Here is a 15871-nt window from a genome sequence, read left to right on the forward strand (position 1 = left end):
TAACAGTATGCATGAAAATTATCAGATTAATATTAGCATGTCAATTTAACTGGTATCTAAAATAACTTCAGCTCTTTTTTTTAAATATGCAGAAACCTTTTGTGAAATAACTTACCTTTTCTGAAATTGATCTTGAGTTAAAACTAAACAGAATTATATATAACCAAAAAAGAAACAAAAGTATAATATCTTCAAAAATGAACAGTATAGCCCCACTCTTCTCTGCAATGGTCATATCCTAATATTGTACTTAAAGAATAGTATAGTTCCACACACATAGATGAGAATTAAAGAAAGTAGATTTACTAGGCATAGAAATCTCATGATAACCTCCCTTTATCATAACTGTTGGCGTATTCCAGAAATGGGGTACTCTGAAGCAATCTCAACCTTGACTATGTATCAGGGTCATTTGTAAGCATTAAAGTACCTGGGCCCTATTCTGCCACTCTCCAATGATCCTAATCCATTTTAAATAAGTTCCACTCATAATTCAAATGCATATACAGACTTAAGAATCACTAACCCAAAGGCTAAGTTAAGACTGACCAGAAGGAGATAGCCAAAGCAGTAATCTTCATTGATTCACTACATAAACATTTATGGAGTCCCTTACTACAGGCACTGCTCCAGTGCTGTTGACAGAGTAGTGAACAGAACACAGGACTTGCTTATTGAAGTTTACATTCTACTTGGGCAAGGCCAGCTAGATACAAATAATATACAAGGAAATATAAGGCATTTCAGATGGCAGTAAGTGAAAAAGCTCCATATGGGGTACAGGGAGTCCTGGTAGAACTGTTATTTTGTATGGAGTGGTTGGGAAAGACCTCTCTGAGGAGGTGATATTTGAGCAGCAATCTGAAGAGGGTGAGCGTGTAAACTGTGTGGATGTGATAAGGACTTGGGGAGGAGAAAATAATCCAGCCAAACTGCATGTCATACCTCTAGGGAAACTTGTTTTTGTTACTGCTAGCATTTTGGAGAGAATGTTATACCCACTAGTGAAATTGGCTACTTAATCTTCAGAAGCAAACACAGCAATTTCTAAGTTCCAAATCAAGTCCTATGGCTTTACATTTGCACACTATACAGTTTAATAAATGGGCCACATAAACATACTGAGTAGTGTTTATACTTTGCTACATTCAAGCATCTAAGCTTTTAGAAGAAAAACAATAAAAATAGTCTATAATTCTTATTAGTTCAGTTTGGCCTTCTCTTCAATTTTGTCTGAATTTTGAAGATTTTAAGGTGAGTACAAGTCTCCTCCTCCTTAACATGAAGGACTGTATTTCCCTTTACTTCATAATATTAATATATATGTAGTTACATAAGTCTATATGTTGATAGGTTATGTTACTGAAATTCACACTATATCTGAAATATATATAATAATATTAACTGAAGTAATAGTTGATGCTGCAAGTATTAAATTAGCACGTTAGATAAATTATCATTCACACAGTACTCTGCAAATGATTTAGCACTCTAATAGTATCCTTCATTCAACTACTCTACCTAATTTCCCTAATCAGAATGGTTTTACCTTCACAAATCATGTAACAAGTGTTTATTGAGTGAATATTCACACAGATAGTGCTGACCTAACTCCTGAGAGGGCAAAAAAGGAATGTGATTTATCCAGTCCCAGTCTCCATGAGTTAGCAATATACAGTGGTTGACACACAAAAGCAAACAAATGAAAGACAGCGTAGTACATGATTAAATGGAAAGAGAAAGCGAAGAGTTGAGAGAAAATGTAAATAGGTATGATCTGAGCAGACACTATGAAAGAAATATGAACTAGGATCTGAAGGATGCATAGAATTCAAATAGGATGGGAAAGAGGGAAAGAAAGAAGTACAACAGAACTGAATGTACAATATAGGAAACTAATTCATTCAAACATCAAAATTTAGAAGTACTAATTATCAAAGCATTTATCTATTTTCACTTTTTAGAAAGGTACCTTCATGTTGATTTCAATTATAAGAAAAGACAAAGGGGTAGAGATAGTCTTTGTTTGGGAAACAGTAACATATACCCACCTTAATATGTTCTAGCCAGTGAGTAGATTCCAAGTTAGACAACCAGTGAGTTTCCTCAATGTTGGGGTATACAATCTCCTTAAGTTTTCGTAATGATTCTCTCATAACATGAATATTGTGGATATCCAGAAAAACTAGTTCTGCATTTTGATACGCATCTTCACTTTCATAACCTCCACCTTTTGCCTGGAAAAAGGCACATGTCATGGTAAGTCATATATGAATATACATCCACTGTATGTGGATGTCCATGAAAAAGTGTCATAAAATATCCAATAGCATAAAAGATGCTACATATTACTGGTGACTAGGAAAACACCATGGGGAAATGTGGATGGCTTAGCGTGACATAGCACAACCACCCTCTACCTCATGCTTTTCTTTATAAAACAGGAATATACACTCACCCTGACTTTCTTATGTGACTGTTATAAAAATTAAATGTGAAACATATATGAAAGTATTTAAACATTTTAAAGCACTAAATTTTCTCTGACCATATTTCAAATCCGACCCAAACAAAATTTCTTACAGAAGACTTCCCTTCATATTTATGGAAATGACTAGACTGTAATTTCCATGTGCAAGGACCACGTATCTGGTTCACTCATGCTTCTTCACCATGCTGCCTCTTCACCTCATTTTAATCTTAATATTTGCAAAATAAATTATTTGCAATCATAATGACTTGCTTCTGGTTTAAACCACATAATTCTTTTTAAATAAAAAGACAGAACGAAATAAAGCACAGAATGCTATTGTCATCCCTATCCTCAAACACTTAAATCTATATCTTCAGAACAGAGTGAGAAAATATTTGGTGTTCAATATAAGCTATGGCTAGAAAGAAGAACCTAATTTTTCTGGACTTAATCTTTTTATATTTTACAAACAAAATATTCTCCAATCTCCTACCTAACTCATGTATAAATCACACCTCTTAGAGCCCTAATAGGAGCAAATTAGGAAAACCCTGGAGTAGTAAATGTAGTTACATAAAATTAAGTGATCATATGATCCATACATTTGAAAACAAAACTCACAAACTCATAACCAACAACAGATTGCTAACAGAACAGAAGTTCCCTCCTGACACTGAAAGTCTGGGAAATAGTTTGGATTCACATCAGGCACGGTTATAAAATTAACAGGGTTGCAGTAGATCCCTGCTAACAGGGATTACTTCAGAAGAATGGAAATAGGACAGGTCAGGGGTGGAGGGACTTTCAATTCATACTTGTTGCAACAAATGCTAGAAAGATACCAGTGGTAGCAACTACATAGAACCTGTCACAGAAACACATAGAATGAAATGTAGTGGTGATGGTTGTACAACTTTGTGAACAGACTAAAAACACTGAAATGGACACTTTAAAATAAGAGCACTTTAAAAGAGTGCATTTTATGGTGAATGGATTGTATATCCATAAAGGTGATTTTTTTTTAAAGGGCAACTAGACAGTAAAACCCGAAACATGCAAAAAACATTAAAAACAGAATTAAGTAAGAAAGTTGTCCATTGAAACCCAAAATACCAACAGGTGGGGCAAACCACCAATAGCCACAAAATCTGCCTGCCATTAGTGCATGGGAGAAAGTAGAAGAAAGCTTTCTGGACGTATGACAGAACCAAGAACAGGAGAACCCCAAGAGTCTTAATTTTTAGTATTTCTGCTTCTGTGTTTGGCTTTCTTCTAGAACTACAGGAAAGCACAAGAGATCAATCTAAGAAGTGCAGCTGAAACTGGGAGGGGTTCTGTCCATTCCAACAGTTGATGAGTATAAAAGGTAGCCTACAGTAGATGTAAAGGAGCCAAAGCAGTATAACCCTTATACACTCTCCTGACTAGCCAGGCATCTCTTCTAAGTGCAGGATCAAAACTGAGCAGGACAGAGACAACAGAAGAAAAGGTCCAGATAAAGGATGTATGTGGGCAGGGATGGGGTATGGGGCGGGGTTACGGTAGGTGGTGGTGGTTGCGGGTGGGGATGGGGTGGAGTTAGGCTTACGGTAGGTATAGGTGTTGGTGTGGGTGCAGGGTATAAGAGACAGGATGGAGCCAGGAAATGTCAGAAGGTAAGCTCCAGTATATTTTAATATTACACAAAAACAAAAGAGGAAGCTCAGTCATTAGCTCTTATAACTTCTGGGTACACCTAACTTGTGTCACGCCTTCTAACTAAACCATTCATCCTGTTAAAAGTTCAGGAAACTAATTTTACCTAAAAATGAGTAACAGAAGATCAAGTTCAAATCCCATATAAGCTATCCTAAAATAAAAGAGAATGAGCATTCATAACATCCCTACAGACAGTGCCCCTCAAAACTAAAGCCTTCTATTTTCAAGCAAGCAAAAGACATTTTAAAATAAGATCAGGCCTGGTGTGGTGGCTCACGCCTGCAATCCTAACACTGTGGCAGACCAAGGCAGAGGATCACTTGAGGTCAGGAGTTCAAGATCAGTTTGGGTGAGACTGCAGCTCTACAAAAAATAGAAAAATTGGCAGGGCATCATGTCACATACCTATAGTCACAGCTACTTGGGAGGCTGAGGCAGGAGGATTGCTTGAGCCCAGGAGTTTGGGGTTGCTGTGAGCTATGAACTACAATGATGCCACTGCACTCTAGCTGGGGTGACAAAGTGAGACTCTGTCATTCATTCATTCATTAAATAAAGTAAAATAAGATCAGGCATGAAAACAAACATAAATTAGAATTAAAAAAATTCAGAAATGAAGGGGTAGAATTGGAGAAAAATTAAAAACAAAAGAAAAAGATCATTTCAGAAATGAAGACTAAAGTAAAAGAAACACTAGAGCAAATAAATACAATAGATACTAAATTAAAAGAAACAGGTGCTGTAAAATCTTAAAAACCAAAAGACATCATCAAGACATAAAAAGGATTCAAGAGAAAGTGACAAATGACAAAGATAGGTAAAGAAGAGCCAAAGGAATGCCTGAAGAAGAAAGCCAAAACAAGGAAACAGAATACTAAGAACTATAATTAAAGGATATATTTGTGAAATCTTTTTTAAAAATTGAAAATTATTAATACAAATTGAAATGCATACCCGAGAATGCAGACCTGGAACACCTAACATGAAGACATATTCTGGCAAAATAACTGCACTGAAAGAAGAAAATCCCTTGGATATTCAGGCAAAAGGAGTAACTTAGAAGGAAAAAATATTTAGTTTATCATCAAGGTTTTTGGCACTTCATGCCAAAAGAAAATGAAGTAATGTATTTAAGGTACTCAAGAAAATCAAATATGAGCCAAGGACTTTCTATCCAGTGAAAGTGACTTTCAGATATAAAGGACACAAGCTGCTGTGTCCTTTATGTCAACACACAAGTACTTGGAGAATGTTGTTCCCAGGAACCCGTCCTGAAATACTTACCACAGAACGTTAGACCAAAAAAAATGACTAGAAGGACATCCATATAAGAATTGGCTGCATTGGTTGTAAGCGCAAAATATGTAGTTACTTGTAGAAGTAAGAGGTAGATGAGAGAGAATGTATATAAAAGGGAGAATGTCTAAAAGCTATATACTCTGACAATGCAGAGATAATACAAAGAATCTTTAAGATGGGGGAAAATGAAGACAGCAAATGCAAAAAAATAACATTTAACTTCAGTAATCATACCACTAATGGTGGTAATAGTATTGTTATTTGAGACCGTGGTGGGATAAAGCAAATGACTAATTAAGGGACATACTAATTTTATCATCACCTGTGTCCTGAAGAACCAGGAATGCTGGTGGGGAAGAAAGGAGACAATATGAACTCATGGGATACTTTTTTTTTTCTATCTTAAGAGACAGGGTCATGCTCTGTCACCCAGGCTGGAGTGCAGTGGCATGATCATACCTCACTGCAGCCTGGAACTCCTGGGGTCAAGCAATCTCCTGGCCTCAGCCTCCTGAGTAGCTGGGATACAGGCGTGAGCCACCATGCCCAGCTATCTTTAGAAATATGTAAATATTTCCGAACTCTGTCCCCCGAAAAGACCTAGAAACAGAACCATCCCAGTAGCAAATGAACATCCTTAGCACCCAGATTATGGTTTGAAATACCATTTCCTTTTAGTAGAAACCAGAACTTCATGGATAAATGGCTATTCCAGTCTAGGAAATCTTGTATATTTGCTGATGAATCTTGTACATCTTGTCACACCAGACAGCAAAGATTACTATGGTTATGTCAAAAGAACTCAGGAGATAACCTGAAACAACTTCCTTTGAACAAAGATGAGATCATTTTTAACATAAAAAAAATATGTTACGGATTAGGAAACGTCAATTACATTTAAATACATGAGTTCATAATGATACTTAAAAAAAAAATCAGTTACCCTAAGAGACGATAGAGAATAAATTTGTTATTTGGAAATCTGGTAAATAAGGAGAAAGAATCAAGCCTTTCTGTCTTTCTTATATGAACTGCTGGTTATCCAAAATATAGACGGATAAGAAAAAGTACCTCTTTATAGAACAAATTCAACTAATAGCTAAAAAAGAAATCATGAAATTAGAATATCACCATTTTCTAACTCCCAACGAATTAACATTATGTAGGCACTAAGCATCAACAGCTGCTAAAATCCCACAAAGGAGAATGAACCTCAAATTATGTGTACCACCTACAGCCTTGGCAAAGGGATTGAACCAAAATCTGAATAAACCTCTGGATTCACCTGAAGGAAATTTAGGACAGTAGAAAGTTGAACCATACCAGGATGCAATCAGCAAAATCCGAACTATGAGAACCCTACAGATAAAATACAAGAAAAAGAAAAAGATGGGCAAAGAGAGAACTATAAATCAAGAGAGACTTAAAAGACACATTAAGTATAATATTTTAAAAGGTAGACTAAAGTATAGTCTAGGGAGGTACACTTTGGTAATAAAAGTATTTAAAAATGCAAGGAAATGATTACTATAAAAGGATCATGGTTACTTTTGGCAGGGCTAGAAGCTAGGAAATTGATCGGGGTGAGGCACACATGGAGGACTTAGTGGCTGGCAAAGTTTTAATTCTCAACATGAGTCACGGCTGCAAGAGCATTTGTCATACAATAATTCATTAAGCTATTAAAAAATGTTCTTACTATGCAGATAAAAAAACTTGTAGCAACAATGACATAGGCTTTTGCATATTCAAAAAAGGGGATTGCCATAGTGACGTATGTGTGGGAATAACTAAAAAAGAAGTAAGAGGAAGAATCTAACATTTTACCCTACCACCTTTTCTGCCTTATATTCCTCTCTCCCTTCTCATCCCAGAAAATAATCCTAAATCTCATTCCTGCTAATTCATGGTACAAAGTTTAAGGAGGGAAACAAGTAATTACTGGAAGAATATATGCCAGTCCCTGGGCTATGGGCCTCACATACACATTATCTCACTTTATCTTTATGCCCCGTAACTGAGTAACTGAAGTATTAACTGATAGCTGTTTAGGGAGCCATGTACCTCCCCTGTCTCCTTTAAGAGTAAATATTTACAGTTTACTAGAGAATGCCTAGATCACACAATGCCCTCAAAAAGCTAAGCAGGATGGAAATAATTAGGTACATCTTCCACAATTTAAAAGGATGATCATCCAAGCATTGTTTATAATAGCAAAAAAAAAAAAAAACCACACACGCACACACAACCTAAATATCCAGCAACAATTGTTATAGTTACTATATACCATTAAAATGATGTTACAGATGAATGTTTACTGGCATATGAAATAATAGTGTCAATTTTTAAAAAAGGAAGTTACAGTTATCCAATTTTGTTTCAAATATGTGTACATGCATATACACATAGGTCTGGAAGTATTACCAAGGCTTAACAATATTTCTCTCGCAGTTACAGGGCTTTGGGTGTTTTAAAATATTTTCTTCTTTTTGCTTATATGCATTAACTAATTTTTTATAAAACATATCCATTGCTTATTGAGATTTTAAAAAATAGGTAATTTCTTAAAACTAAGTTGTATCTCTTCTCTCCTTCCTTCCTCTATAGTAGATTTTGTCACCTGAAGCAGCATTTCTATTTCCACAATACTAATTCTACAGGAGAAATCAGGAATACTCCTACAGCTAACTCCAAGTTCTTCAGCTTGAATAACTTGTTCAGGTGTAGGGCAGTGAGAAGAGGGCACCACTTGTCACTGAGAACACTGTTTCACTATTCCTGCAGCAGTTCTGTACAGGAACATCCATCAGTCACAAGCTCAGTTAGTTGCCACATTTAGAGAAGGGAGAAAGAATCTAAGAAAAATTGAACACCTGGTTATTATATCAGTAAGCACTGGGTTATGCACTATTTTTTATTAAATGATTGTCCTCCTAAAACAACTCTGTTAGCTATTATTATTCTCATTTTACCAGTGAGCAAACTGAGGTCTAAAATGATTAAATAACACCATCAAGTAGAAGAGCCAAGACTAGAACTTTCCCACCATAGAGCCTGAGCTCTTTTTACCTACACTGTGGCACCTGCCAAATTCAGCTGATTCATGAAACTGTAATTATAATCTTAATTACTGAAAGATGGTCTCACCTTATTGGCAACAGCATTAACACTTGGCCGGGCATCAAATATAAAGATTTTGTGAGACTGGGCATTGGAATCCATGATGGCTTGAAGGTATTTTTCATCTTCTTTGCTTCGCTTTCCACTCACTCCAACCATGGGCTGGCTACATCGAGTGATTGTGGCTTGACTTTCAGGATGAATCCATGATAAAACCTTAATGAGGGAAAAAATGGTAACACACCCTTTATATGCTTCTCTGCTTATAATTCTTCTCAAAAACAGTACTCGATAAAGCTCTGCTTTCTTATTGGATCCAAAGCCTGGCCATGAAGGATATCTGAGGCTGCAAGGAAAACCCATCATTTTTCTTTCAAGCCAACTCTGGCATATGGAAAATTTCGTCTAATTCTTTTGTCAGACATTGATTTTGGGAAGTCACTAATTATTGAGAAGTGGTCTCTAGGAAAAAATACATTAAAACAGAGCTAAGTAAACCCCACTTACTATATCAATAAAACTGTTCAACTCTTTAGAATCTATGAATTTTGTACCTAACATTGTTTGAGCTGACCTTTCTAGGATCCAGTTATTAATCATAAATTTGTAAAGTTTTCTTCTTTCTTAGGACTTAAAGGAAAAAAACATGGCTAAGGGATGTACACTTAGATAAACCAACAGTGAATAATGTACAGGGCAAACGTTTCCTAGTGAAGAACCACGCAATTCTGTGCAGTTATCTAATACCCATGTCAGAGTCTCCAGAAACCTCTTTAAGTCTTTCCTCCAGTTTTAATTTTACCAAATAACTCAAACTCCAATATCCCGATAAAAGACCTGTAGCTATTTTTATCCTGAATCCATTCTCTCATTCATTAATCTCAGCATTAGGTAGAATATACAAGCATTTGCAAAGTTTCATCAAAGCTTCATACTTACTGGGATACGACCCCTTGATCTGAAGGACGCCACTCTCTTTAATTCTTCATCAGGAATATTTGCTGGCACAACCAGGAGGGCAGGGTATGTATCACTAAGTTCATATCGTTCGTTTATCTTTGTTATTCTCCAGCTTTCATTCGGAATTCCCTACATGTGAAATAAAACATGAGACAAATTATTATCTAACTAAAACATTAAGAGACACCAGGACAGAAGCGATCCTATGCACTCTCTCTTATCTCCATTATATTAATATATCTCTTAAAGTGTTGGAATTGTTATTGTCTGCCTGTGGTGGCCAGGCTTTTAGGATTAGACATTCTAAGGCTGAGATAGGGGTTCATTTTGGCACCCAATTTTATGTTAATAGATTTATTAATACATTAAATATTCAGTGTGGGTCTGTGCTAAACATATCCAGGGGAAGGAAGGAAACAATAAGACTGCAAATGTTCCCTGTCTTTAAAGAGAACACAGTCTCATTCAGTTTGATTAATTTTGCTGCCATTCATCTATACAAAGAAATTTTAGAGGGCAGGCACCAAGTGTCCGCTAGAATGCTAGATACATAGTTATCCCTTACATACCTAAAGTGAATTTTTCACTCCAGCATTGTAGTACTACTGGGATGTTGCTAATCTAAAACATATCATAAAAGCAAGGGAGTAATGGAAGGCAAAGTGGAGACAGACAACAGGCAAGAGAAAGACTTAACTTTTTAAAAATATACCAGTTATTAAGCTCTCAGGTGGTCCTTCAATGTCTGCTATTTTATTAGTGTACTACTTCACATAGGTAGAGGATTAAAGAAAATCGAAATTTCCATCCTCCATTGTATAGAAAACGAAGCCATTACATTAAATGGTTGGACTTAAGAAAATCTATTTTCAATGTCGTGATCCCTGAAAACTTATAGGCCCTATGCCAGCCTCTTTACACATACACTCACATACATATTTTTGTATTCAGTGGTTTTGGGGGCATTTTTTATTTTTTTGAGACAGGGTCTCACTCTGATGCCCAGCCTAGAGTGCAGTGGCATCATCATGGCTTACTGCAACCTTCAACTCCTGGCCTCAAACAATCCTCCTGCCTCAGCCTCCTGAGCAGCGGGGACTACAGGCACACACCACCAACACCTGGCTGATTTTTTTTTATTCTTTGTAGAGACAGGGTCTTGCTATTGCCCAGGCTGGTCTTGAACTCCTGGGCTCAAGTGATGCTCCCACCTCAGCCTCCCAAAGTGCTAGGATTACAGGCTTGAGCTACCACACCCAGCCTGTATTTAGGTTTTATTAACTTCATTTTATAGATTAAAAAACTGTGGCACATGTGGTTTGTAATTTGATCAAAGCTATACATTAGGACGTGGTAGAATAGAGAATTCCATGTACATTCCAAATCTACTCTTTTTATTTTAAAGTACAGTGTACATTATTCCTCAAGAAAAATTTACTATCCTAGTTCACTATAAATTGTTATAAAAATCTCAAATAAAAAGTAGAATGTACTCTGCAATAAAGAAGTATTTCTCAAGCTGTTGCCAAATATCCAGTAGAATATTAAAATTAAGAAAGGAGAGAAAACTCCCAGTAATCATGTGGTAAATACTCTCAATAGCATTTCTATCTATCTCTAGCTGTGTTGTTTCCTCATTGGTGCCTTATCCTTTTTACCCTTCTTTTTTTTTTTTTTTTTTTTTTTTTGAGACAGAGTCTCACTCTTTTGCCCGGGCTAGAGTGAGTGCTGTGGCCTCAGCCTAGCTCACAGCAACCTCAAACTCCTGGGCTCAAGCGATCCTACTGCCTCAGCCTCCCAAGTAGCTAGGACTACAGGCACGCGCCACCATGCCCGGCTAATTTTTTCTATATATTTTTAGTTGTCCGATTAATTTCTTTCTATTTTTAGTAGAGACGGGGTCTCGCTCTTGCTCAGGTTGGTTTCGAACTCCTGAGCTCAAACAATCCGCCCGCCTCGGCCTCCCAGAGTGCTAGGATTACAGGCGTGAGCCACCGCGCCCGGCCCTATTTACCCTTTTTTAATTAGCCTGGTCCCAACTTGCTCCCTATGTTCTACACATCTCTCCCTCCCTTTTGCTTTCCTCAACTTTAGATAGTCTGGGCAACTATAAGATCCTTACTCATTTCCAGAAGTAAAAGAAAGGCTTAATTATTTTTATGTTAAGATTTTTAATTTAAATATTAAATTTTTTTTAAAAATATTCACATATTATAATAAAAAGTATAATACAGTGAATTGCCAAGTTTAAAGAAGTGGTACTTAAGCAACAAACTTGAATAACATCTTTAACTCCTCCCTCTCCCTTATCCCCTACATTTAATCAATGATTAATTCCTATTTTTTTCCCCAAAAGTACCAGAAGTTTGCTCACTTCTCTCAGTTCTCACTGCCGCCTCCCTAATTCAAGCCATTATCAATTCTCTCCTGTCCCTCTGTAATCCATTCTTTACACTGTCTCCACAGTAATCTTTTAAAATGCAAAAGTGATCATGTCATTCCTCTGTCTAAAATCTATCAATGGCTACCTATTGCTTTTCATCTAAAGTCCTTTATGAGATTTAGCAAAGCACTTCACAATCCTGCTTCCTCCAGACCTCTCTCTTGCCACCGTACACTCTAATCTAGCCTGTATAAGACTTCTTTCAGTTCCCAGATGGTTTCATGTTCTCGCACTAGGTATTTGCTCTATAAGAGTATTTATTATAATAAGTTGTAATTGTTTGTCTGCTTGTTTGAACCTGCCATTAAACACAAACTCTTTGGGGACCAGAACTGTATCTTTACATTTCACATTTTAGCTACTAGTATTTTGTAGGTACTATATGAATTTGGTGAATGCATGAATGAATAAATCAATGAACCATATGAAGCTTCCGTAAGAAGCAAAGTTAGTTTCTAAAGTTTTCTTAGAAAACATGAAATCAGAAGTAAGAGGGGACAAATCGCTTGAGAAGCACACATCTGAGATCCTAATGTACCATCCCTCAACCCAGAAAGGAACTCCCATCTTTCTCCCACTCCCTTCCCATATCCTTGAAATATCACTACCAAGAGAATCACTGCTTCATTGGTAATGTCACGTTCTTCAGATAAGTGGCAGGGTGGGGTAGGAATGAGAACCACTGACTTAAAGTACCTTAATGGCGACTGTTCTCCTCATTCTTAGATAAGTTGACACACCTCCCTCCAATAAAGGGACTGCCTTTCAAGCAGAAAACTGGAGTTGGCTTGTCCTCATATACCCTCTTTGTAGACAATACTGAAGATATTCTGACAATTGTTGATCTTTGGCATGTATTTTTCTACTCTCCATGTAAATCACTACCCTTAGTATGTCCACTTGTCAGAGTCCAGTTACAACCAAATTAATAGGATTATGACTTTCCTTAGTTACTTACATTCCAGTTCTAAGGATAAATTCTGTTTTCCTTAACTGAACTTGAATGTTTTCCAAGTTTGTTAAGCAATGCATGTACTTTATGATTGGGTATTTCTACAGAAGACCATACTCATTTTCTTTATACAGATTTTTACTGATGACTTGATTTTTCTCAACCTTATCCACAAATTCTAGGGTCCTCTGTATAATCACAACATACTGTACTTCAAGAGTAAATTAAAGAAAAACTCTCCTTTACAACAAACTCAAATGGGTTTGTTATAAAGTATTAATAGTTTTATCCATTTTTAAGAAGATATAATCTAATTTCTATTAGCACTATTATGTATAGGCCTGTAGAATTAATGTGGCTTTCATTTTTTGATTTAGTGGCAGCACATGATAAAGCTAATCAGTCATGATTTGTTTTCAGAGCTTTACAATGTAATAAATAGAATAATAATTTGAATACATTTTATAGTTTACAAAGTGCTTTCCTGTATGTTATTAATCCTTCCAACAATCCCATAAAGCAGCACTTATCATCAAGTAAAAAATAAAGACACTGTGACATAAATGATCCAGCAAAGAGCATGCACCTGAGTGTGACAGGAAGAGCTAGAGCTAAAATTCAAAATAAAGTGTTCTAAATGTCCTAGAATTAGCGTGGTGATAACTGCAAAACCTTGTGAATATGCTAAAAACAAGTGGACTATATACTTTAAAACAATGAATTTTATGGTATCAGTTATATCTCGATTAAAAAAAGTAGGAAGGTCTGAGATGGTACAATCTCCAAAGTATATTAAATGAGAAAATAAAGGTGCAGTATAGTGTGCATGGTATGCAATCACATGCTCAAAAAGAAATGTACACACATGCAAACACAATCTTTGTAGGCATATCTTTGAGAGTGTATATATGAAACCAGTAACATTATTTCCCAAAGGGAGGGGAACTGGGATGGCTGGGGGACAGGGTTGTTCTGGGAAGTTCAGTGGACCTCTTTGGATCTTTTATATTTTATATAGAGTACAAGTATTAGCACTTCCTTTTTTTATTATTTAAAGGGAAAAAAAGGAATGCTCTGATGCTTTATCTTTAGTCTTAAATTTTAAAAGATCATCTTCATTTTCTTCTGTAAGAAACTTAAATATATCCAAGAAAAGAACAAAATAAATCTTCTAACTACAAACAGAGTATCCTCTACATTAAACCTTAGCTTAATTGACTCAGAGACAAAAGTTTCTAACTCTGCAGAAAAGGAAAAAAAAAAAAAAAACAAAAAATTCATCTAAATAAGTCAAAGACCATAAAGCATCCATATCATTTAATGTAGAGTTCAATGCTGTGTTCTTACTGACACATTTCCTAATCTCATAATTCTCTTTCTGTATAGGTTCAGTTATTCATTTACCCTCCAACTTTTTCCCTTTTAATAATAATTTATTTTTTTTCTTTGGAAATAATTACTTCAACTGCTTTCCAAAGTTCCATGCTGAATGCTGCTAGAACAGACAGCAACTTCTGCCCAGATTCCCAAAGAATTATCCTTATTTTTATAATTTGTGAAGACACTTGTTAGATTTTCTGGTTGCTTAATCATCTTATTCTGACAATGGATTTTTTTAGCATAAATCTTGTAATGTTACTTGTATACTCTTAATTTTTAGTTGATTCCCATTTATTTTGCCAATTGATGGTACAATGTAACTGAATGAGGAATTTAAAATTTCACTTGCCACATATGAGTGTAGTAACAAATTCAGCTTCAAACCATTTAGATATCTTTAGCTCTTTAGCAGTGGTTTTTTATTTACTCTTCTTGGCTTTCTAAAACAAAAAACTCAGTAAATTAGAAGTGTTATAATTAGAATACAATGTTTGAAATCTAAACACAAAAGTCACAGCTTAAGGATTTTCATATTTGAATTCTAGAATAATTTGGATATCAAATCTAATACTTATGAGAAACAATCATGTCAACTTAAATTCTCAAGAAAGCAAGTGGACATAAGGGAAGTTAAAAATAAAGAAAAGACTATTTTAGGTAGAGTTTAAGTACTGCAGTACAGGGACTCTCTGGGAAGTAGTTTACTGAGAAAGAATGATACGCTAAAACACAGATTTGAAGATTGAATTTTGCCTTAATCTCTTAATGTGATGAATTATATTAATAGGTTGTCTAATATTAGACCAACCCACCTTGGTCATATTCTATTATCCCTTTTGTATACTACTGGATTTGATTTGTTAACATTTTATGTAGAAGTTCTAAATATATATTTATTAGTGAAATTGGTCTATCATTTTCCTTTTTTATTGTCTTTATAGGGTTTTCAATTCAAGGTATGCTAGACTCATAAGCTAAGGAAGGCAACCTTCTTTTTATTTTTATTTTATTGCTTTTTTTTTTTTTTTTTTTTTACTGTTTTCTGGAAGATTTATATATGATTTGAATTATTTCTTCCTTAAGTGTTTGGTAGAACTTGTCCCTGAAACCTGGGCATGGGGTATTTTTGGGTAAGATTTTTGGTCACAGATTCCATTTATGTAATCAATATAGAATAATACAGGTTCTCCATTTCTTCCTGAATTAGTCTTTAGCAAGTATTTTCTAAATAATTGTTCATTTCACCAAAATTTTAAAATTTACTGACAAAGTTGCTTATATCATCTTGATATTATCCTTAACATCTACAGAGTCTATAGGGATGTCCTTCCTTCTTCCATTTCTAATACTGGTTACTTGGCGAATTCTCTCTTTGTTTTCTTGTTAAGTCTCTCTAGAGGTTTGACAATTTTATTGATATTTTCAGAGAAACTGTTGTTGTTGCTGTTGATCCTTATTGTATACTGGTTTTCTCTTAACATTTCTCTTATCTTTATTATTTCCTTCCTTCTTTCTTTAGTTTACTTCAGTATTCTTTTTCCAGCTT

General features: G+C 35.4%; 1 protein-coding gene across 2 annotated transcripts in view; it reads right to left on the reverse strand.

Moving 5' to 3' along the window:
- Positions 1-15871, reverse strand: part of MTMR2 (myotubularin related protein 2) — a 97049-nt gene that overhangs the window by 13492 nt on the left and 67686 nt on the right. For both annotated transcript variants that reach the window (XM_012660073.1, XM_012660072.1), the window contains 3 exons: positions 9530-9679; positions 8618-8806; positions 2052-2237 (listed from right to left, as the gene is read on the reverse strand). In XM_012660073.1, coding sequence (XP_012515527.1) covers positions 2052-2237; positions 8618-8806; positions 9530-9679 — 525 coding nt within the window. The remainder of the gene's footprint in view (positions 1-2051; positions 2238-8617; positions 8807-9529; positions 9680-15871) is intronic.

The sequence above is a fragment of the Propithecus coquereli genome, unplaced genomic scaffold, assembly GCF_000956105.1.
Source record: "Propithecus coquereli isolate 6110/MARCELLA unplaced genomic scaffold, Pcoq_1.0 Scaffold65, whole genome shotgun sequence".
NCBI classification, from domain to species: Eukaryota; Metazoa; Chordata; class Mammalia; order Primates; family Indriidae; genus Propithecus; species Propithecus coquereli.